Below are 8,157 nucleotides of genomic sequence, written 5' to 3'. Positions count from 1 at the left end.
CACCTTCTCCTCCATTGGGTGCAGTCCATCCTGGTCCATGCGATACCCAAGTAGGTGACCTCCTTGGCATGGAACACACACTTCGCCCTCTTGAGGCGGATACCTATTCAGAAAACCGATGGACGGTTTTGTTCAGATTGCACAGATGCTCACATTCTGTGGCTCTGGTGACCATGATGTCATCCAATTAGACTGCCCCATGCGGGAATCCTAGCATGATATCCCCATCATGCACTGGAAGATTGTGCAGGACACTCCAAATGGTAGTTGCATATATTCATAGGGGCCTCTGTGGGTATTAATAGTCAAATAGCGCCTAGAATCAGGGTCCAGCTGCAGTTTGACATACATGTGGCTCATATCGAGCTTGGAAAAAGATTGACCTCCGGACAACATTGCACACAGATCTTCTATCAGTGGTACTGGGTATCGATCCAGGCCTTGTTCACTGTCAACTCATAATCACCGCACCGGCATACGGTTTTAGAAAGATAGAAACATAGAAATTAGGAGCAGGAGGAAGCAATTCGACCCATTGAATCTGCTCCACCATTCATTATGATCATGGCTACTCGTCCAATTCAATAGGTTTATCCCGCATTCCCCTCATATCCTTTGATTCCCTTTGCCCCAAGTGCTATATCAAACAACTTCTTGGAAACATACAGGGCTGGATTCCCTATTCCTGAGACTAAGTGTTGACGCTGGGGCAGGATTCGTGGACTTTCGTGACAGCAAAACTGGCGCCGAACCTCTACCGATTCAGTGACTGTGGAGGGGCTAGCACCAGCACCGCGTGGAACGCATTCGATTCCAATGAAAAACGGTGCCGGATTCGCTGGGTCCGTGATGGGCACTCGGGAGGCTGACAAGCTGCAGCTGCATATACACATTACAATCCTCACACACACTCATCTCAGCCAACAAGATGGCACTGGTTGTGCTGAAGCGCGCCCATACAGCTGATTGGTCGGTTGGGGCCAGAGGGCACCTGGGGGTGATGGGTAACCTGTGGCCGAAGTTCACAGTGGGCTGGCAGTGGCTTGTGCAGCTGCAAGGCTGCCTTTCTGGCTGCGACAATGGTGTTCCGTGTCTGTCCACCCAAACCACACAGCCCACCTCCTGGCCACCCCCGCTACTCCCCCCGGCCCGGGCAGAAGCCTCTCAGCCAGTGGCATAACTGACAGCAAACTATGGCAATGTTGGACACTTTCTGTACAGCCTCTCCCTCAGCAGCCACGATGCCGGCTTCACAAACTTTTTTATTTTTTAAAAGTATTTTATTAGGGTATGTGTAGTTTATATAATAATAATAACAATAACAGCAGCATAAACATGGTACATAAAACAATTCCATCCCTATCCCGTTCTTCGCACCCCTAACAGTAAGACAAGACTTCACAATTTTTAAATGTAGAAGTGAACTGCTCCGTCGGGGACTCAGCCCATCCAAGGCGGAGAATTGCAGAGGCCATGGAGAATACTGGGTCAGGCCCGCTAATGATATGCAAACAGTGTTTACTGAACGTATGTTCCGGACTGCATTGATACCACAGTCGAGGTGACGGAGAATTGCGATTTGGCGTCAAATCAGCGTCCGTCACAATTTTGGCATGGGAACCTAATCTCCGCCCAAACGCATTTCCCGATTTCGGCGTCAGCCAACGGAGAATTCCACCCACAATGTTTTGGCTTCAACTACTTCCTTTGGCAACAAATTCCACAGGCTCACCACTCTCTGGATGATAAAATTCTCCTAATTTCTGTCCTAAATGGTCCACCCCATATCCTCAGACTGTGACTCCTGGTTCTGGACACCCCCACCATCGGGAGCATCTTTTCTGCATCTACCCTGTCCAGTCCTGTTTAGAATTTTATAGGTTTCTGATAGATTCCTCCTCATTCTTCTGAACTTCAGCAAATACAATCGCAACCGATTCAATTTCTCCTCCTACGTCAGTCCCACCATCCCATGAATCAGTCTGGTAAACCTTCACTGCACTTCATCTGGAGCAAGAACATCCTTCCTCAGATAAGGAGACCAAAACTGAAAATTTAAGTGCCATGACCACTGGCGCCTCCCAATTAATTAACCGTACTGGTCGGATGATCCCAAGGCCTTCCAGGAGGCTGAGTTCTCTGCTGACTTTTGCCATTAGTGCTTTGGAGACCGACTGGACCTGAAAATACTTAGTTTGGACCTCGGGGCCACAAGAACTTTGGCCATGACTTCCTTGATCCTACCCAGGCCTTCTTGAAAAACCTGAGCATATTTTCCCAACACTTCATAAAGGCCTCCAGTGCCGATCCGGAGGATCCGTTGCCAGTCCAGACGGAGGCGGTGTAGCCAGTTGTGGCCCAGTAGACCCGGTCTCGGGCCCTTCACTATGATCAATGATGGCCTAACAGACCGTTGCCCGTATGTCACTGGTGTCATTGTTGTACCTGCTATGGCAAGGGGCTCCCCGTGTAGGTAGCGAGTTTCGCTCTGTTTCTAATCTTCTCAAAGTTCTACCCCCCAATAACCAACACTGTGGCTCCCGTGCCCAACTCCATCTCCAATTGGAGGCCATTCACCTGGACGGTAATTTGAATGGGGGCAACCCGTGGGTGTTGATGCAGTTCAGCAGCATGCATTACTCGTCATCGAGCAGGTCTGGATGGCAGGTCCGGCACTGCGTCGGCGTCTTCCTTGGTAGGGCGGCGAGGCTGCTGGCTGACCTGCGACTTTGTCTCCCTGTGGTTACTCAGATCATAGGCACCGCACCTCTCAGTTCATCCCCCAGTGACTCTGGGGAGATGTCCCGCCTGGCCATGGCAGCCCTCAACCAATGGGCCTGGTCTTGGCGGTGCTCAGGCCAAGGTGGGGTCCCGGGGCCCCAGTACTAATATGGGCCGCTGAACGTCGGAATGGTGGGCGACCCATATTATTTATCTTCAAGCCAGACATTCTCTGGAGTTCCTGGACTCCCTCCTCTGCACTCTCCCTACAGCCTTCATAAGGTCCAGTAAAGGCTCGGACAGCAACTTCCGCTATGTCACCATATTGTTCACCCTGCATGCAACGTGGTCCCGAGGCATCTCGGGTAGGGATAGTCCATAATCAAAAACTCTGTAATGGACTCCCCTGTTCACCCAGTCATGTTAAATCGGCATTTCTGCACTATGACCGATGGCTTGGTTTGCTACCAGTGCTACTAACTCTTCGAACGATTTGGAGTCTGGGATGGTGGGGTACGCCAAGCTGTTAATGACATTGAAAGTGGGGCCCCACAAGCGGTCAGCAGAATCACCATCTGCCATTCATTCCCAATGATAGCGTTTGCCTTCAAGAAATAACACATCTGTTCTACGTACTGTGTCTAGTCCTCCACACTTGCGTTAAAAACATTGAGTGTTCCGAAGAGGGGATTTTCTTTTCTAGATGGTGTAAACCTTATTCCTGTATGGAGAGAGGAGATGGCCGTGCTCCAAATATTTAGCAGCACTGACAGTAATTGCACTTTACCCTTATCGCCAATTTAGTGGTCACAGAGGAGTGCGGTCAGAGAGTTCAACAAAACGATGTAATGTCAAAGTAAACTCTGTGCAAGCACAATTCCAAACCCAGCCAGGACTGCACACAATAACACAGCTCCTACCTGGGCCGGCTTTTATGTCCCAAGTTCACTATCGCATAGATGGGTCTCTGCCCCCTCCCCTCCCCCAGCGGGGGAGTTTGTACTCTACAAGGGTCACAGGGAGATTAATCGGTTCATCCCCATGGGTCTCGTGGGGGTTAAAACAAAAACAAAGAGATAAAGATATCATGAAGAAAATGAATGCTAAGAAAAGACAGAAGAGAGAAAGGGAGAGAAGTGACCTATAAATACCAACACAGAAAAAGGAACAGAAAAAAATAGGAGAAATGCAGCAGAGAAAATTTACAAAAGGGGAGAAATAATTTGTTTATGATTTTCATTTTATCACCACATGTCTTACCTGTGTACAGTGCCAAGAAAACCCATTATTATACTGACAGAATTATTGCAAAATACCAAAACAATATGAAACAATGCATGACATATAAAGAAAGCATTCACCATTCATTTCATCATCGTAGTTTTAACAAAGAAGTGTACAAATAACTTTAACCATGTGGTGCACGCAGTTTAAATAGGATATATTTATTATTCACATCTTTATATTTTTCTCAGCTTTGAAGATAAAAATCAAATTCAGTCTCATTTTACAGGATGACATATCTTTTAGAATTATGTGGAGGCGAGCAAAATCCAAGCCTACCATTTGTCTAAGTTTGAAAATATTGCATGATTGCTTACCCAGATGTGTGAAAAACCCTTGAAACCACTTAATTTGTGTAAACACTTATAGTGAAACTGACAGCGGAGATCAGAGTGTCTGAGCTGTCAATCAAACAATATTTCCTCTGAGGAGCAGCTGCTTTATCAAACTTAATGGTTGTCTGTGCTATCAGCCATTCCTCATTATGTATGCTTGGCTGGCAGCCCAGACATGTATTAGAATACTAGAACAGCCTTTCATGCAGGTTAGAATTCATGACTCCTCTGAGGGACCATGAATCACGGCTCATTAAAAACCTGGCAGAGGAGTAGAGCCGGCCAAGTCAAGTGTGCTGAATGTGGACTTTTGGTCAGACAGTCTATGAATATATTTGGGAATCCCAGAATCAGCACCCATCCACCATTTTGAAAGGGCTCCCCAGTCAACCCAACTCAGTGAAAATCCAGTACATTGAGAGAAACTTTTCCAGGCCAGAGGAGAGGGTTGTGGAGGTGAGTTTATGGATGGGGTTTTGTGATGGATTGGAAGGTGGTGTTGGGAGGGTTGGGATTGGGCGGGGGTTGATTTGAAGGTGATGTTGGGGGTATGGTTTGGTAGATGGGGGTTGTGGGTGGGGTTGGTGGTGGGGCTTTGCAGGTGGGCTTTGGAGATAGGTTTGGGGTTTGATGGGAGGTGGGGTTGCGGCTGGGGTTTGGGAATGGTGATGGGAGGTGGGGTTGCGGCTGGGGTTTGGGAATGGGGTTGGGAGCAAATTTAGAAAGCAGACATTGCATCAGCCTCCCAATGCTCTCCAACCCCCTAATTATTTTGTTAGCTGCAATATCAAAGGTGCAGCAGTAATATGCCTGGTAGATAATTGCTGCAATAATTGAAGTAAATAACAGTTATTTATTGAAGAGATGGAGCTTTTACCAAGGGCACATATAGACCAGGATAATGGTAGCATTAAGGACAGTGAGGGACAAGAGTTCCTTGTGTGCATTTAAGAAAACGTTCTACAGCACTTGTGTATCCAATGCAAACAAGAAAGGAGAGACTGCTAGACCTGGGCCAGATCTCCGCCCCGCCACGCCACTTTTTGCCTTGACCCGCCGGTGGGATTCTCCGTTACGCCGGCCGGTCAATGGGGTTACCCATTGTGGGGCAGCCCCACGCCATCAGGAAACCCCCCGGGTGCCGGCAAAATGAAGAATCCCGCCCTTGTTCTTGGGAATGAAGTGCACCAAGTAGATTGAATGACAATGGGAGAAAATTGAGGGGGCAGTGATCATTATGTTGGAAGGTTTAGGCTGGATATGAAAAAGGACGAAGAGAATTCAGAGCAAGAATAATTAACTAGGGGAAAGCCAACTTGGGTGGGACAGTGGTTAGCACTGTTGCCTCAAAGTGAAAGGGACCCGGGTTTAATTCCAGTCTTGGGCTACTGTCTGTGTGGAGTTTTCACATTCTCCCTGTGCCTGCGTGTGTTTCCTCCGGGTGCTCCGGTTTCTTCCCACTGTCTAAAGATATGCAGGGTTAGGTGGGGGTATTGGGTTGCGGGGATAGGGCAGGGAACTGGGCCTAGGTAGGGTGCTTTTTCAGAGGATTGGTGCAGACTCCCGGGGCAGAATGGCCTCCTTCTACACTGTAGGGTTTCTATGACTCTATGATTCAATGAGGTAAGAATGGATCTGAGAGAAACATATTGAAATCAAAGGTTGTCAGTACTCAAACTACCTTCAAAGAAGAGATAGCTCTGGCACAATCAAGCTACGTCCCCACAAAGGGCAAAGGTGAGGCAAACAAATCTAGTGTTTACTGAATAAGTAAAAGTGTGCCCATGATAGATGGATAATACAATGGCAAACTAGGCTGAATATAGAAAATTCAGAGGGATATGAAAAGGGACATAAGAGAAGGAAAGGGAGAGTATGTAAAGAAACTGGCAGCTAGCACAAAATGGAATCCCAAATTGTTCTATAGACATATACATAATAAAAGGGAGGTAAGAGAGGAGTAAAGGTTGATTAGGGGCCAAAAGGGGGATTCATACACGCTTGGTTAAGGGTACTAAATTAATACTTTGCAACTGTCTTTAGAAAGAAAGAAAATGTTGGCAAGGTCATGATGAAAAAGGAGGTACTTCAGACACTTGAAAGATTTAAAATCAATAAAGAGGAAGCATTAAATTGGTTGAATGTACTTAAAGTTGATAAGGCACCAAGACTGGATGAGATGCATCCAAGGATACTGCACAAAAAGTGAGAGTGGAGATTGCACAGGCATTGGTCGCAATTTTTAAGGCTTCCTTCGGCTTAGGTGTGATGCCAGAGGACCAGAGAATGGCAAATGTTACACCCTTGTTCAAAAAAGGTGTAAAGAAATGCCCAGCAGCTACAGACCAGTGAGTTTAACTTCAGTGGTGGGAAATTTCAGGAAATAACAATTCAGGCCAAAATCAATAGTCACATGAACAAATTGGGTTAATGAAAGAAAGCCAGCATGAATTTTTTAAGGAAAAATCATGTTTAACTGACTTGCTGGAGTTTTTTGAGGACATAACAGAAAGGGTTGATGTGGGCAATGCTGTTGATGTGATGTGCATGAACTTCCAAGGTATTTGATACCGTGCCACACAATTAAAGTTATAGCTCATGGAATAAAAGGAACAGTAGTAAAATATGTATGAAATTGGCTGAGTGACAGGAAAGAGAAACTAGTGGCTAATGTATATTTTTAGGACTGGAGGAAAGTTTGTGTTGGAGTTCCCCAGGAATCTGTGTGGGATCCTTGCTCTTCATGATACATATATTAATGACCTAGACCTTGATGTACAGGCCAACATTTCAAAATTTACAGATGATACAAAACTTGGAAACATTGTGAACCATGAGGAGGATGCCTTCCTTCCACACTGTAGCAATTCGGTGAGCTATCAGAATAGTTAAACAAATTATAGTACTGATTCTTTACATTGCTCACAGTAAATCATCTTCCACATCACATCCTAATGCTTCTATGTCATGTGTAATATTTGAAATCATTCTTTCAAAGGTATCTGATTCTGAAGGCACAGACCAGCTGTCATAACCTCTGACAGCAGATGCTGACGTGTTACTCATGCTTCTCTTGATTCGTCCAAAACTGTCCGTCAAGATCCCTCTTCCATCTTTAATTCCAATGGTTTCTAAGAAGCTCTCAAAGTAGCCTGTGTCTTTGTCAGGTATGAAGGCCCGCATTCCTACGTTAAGAATGAGACATAAATCAGTGAACTGAAAAGTTTCCCTGAAGCAAGCTGCACATATTGGAACACTGGGCTGGATTTAATAGAGGCAATGGGGGTCTGGCCCTCTGGCTGCAGAGCCCACATCACCTCCTTTAGGAAAGGCTCACCACATTAAGTGCTATCCAATTTAACTGGACAGTGGTGTGCCTTCACTGGGAGTGAGGACCCTGGGGCAGAAGTCATGCCTGTCAAGTGCTGCTGACCAGTCAGAGGCCTGTAGCTTTATTGAACCACAGCGCCACTGGAGACGTGGTAGCTGCTGATACTATGCCATTCACCTAAGGCCAAGGATTGCTGCTGGGTCCCAGACCACAGGTGAGAGATGGTGGGAGGGCAGTCACAGGGGATGAGGCAGCAAGGACAGCTGCCCCCTGCCTTCCCAATTTTAGCTCCCTTGATCAGACACTGAGTGCCTTTGAACGAGAGACATCCCCTCCACTACCCCACCCTCCCCAACCCTGGAGGCAACCGTGTATGTTTTAGCTTGCTGTGCTCTCCACATGGCAAACCCCCCCCCAAGCTGTCACTGGGTTAATATCAGTAGTGGTAAGATAAAGCAGTGGGAATTAATTGTCCACTTAAGGGTC

The 8,157-nt window shown here is 46.6% G+C and overlaps 1 protein-coding gene across 2 annotated transcripts in view; it reads right to left on the bottom strand.

The window, feature by feature from the left end:
- Positions 1-4,145: 4,145 nt before the first annotated feature.
- Positions 4,146-8,157, bottom strand: part of ccm2l (CCM2 like scaffold protein) — a 92,783-nt gene continuing 88,771 nt past the window's right edge. For both annotated transcript variants that reach the window (XM_072514962.1, XM_072514963.1), the window contains one exon: positions 4,146-7,525. In XM_072514962.1, the coding sequence (XP_072371063.1) occupies positions 7,263-7,525 (263 nt within the window). In that variant the 3' untranslated portion in view covers positions 4,146-7,262. The remainder of the gene's footprint in view (positions 7,526-8,157) is intronic.

The sequence above is a fragment of the Scyliorhinus torazame genome, chromosome 8 (assembly GCF_047496885.1).
Source record: "Scyliorhinus torazame isolate Kashiwa2021f chromosome 8, sScyTor2.1, whole genome shotgun sequence".
NCBI lineage: Eukaryota > Metazoa > Chordata > Chondrichthyes > Carcharhiniformes > Scyliorhinidae > Scyliorhinus > Scyliorhinus torazame.
The sequence above is the reverse complement of the archived record's forward strand: the minus strand, read 5'-3'. Positions and strand labels throughout refer to the sequence as shown.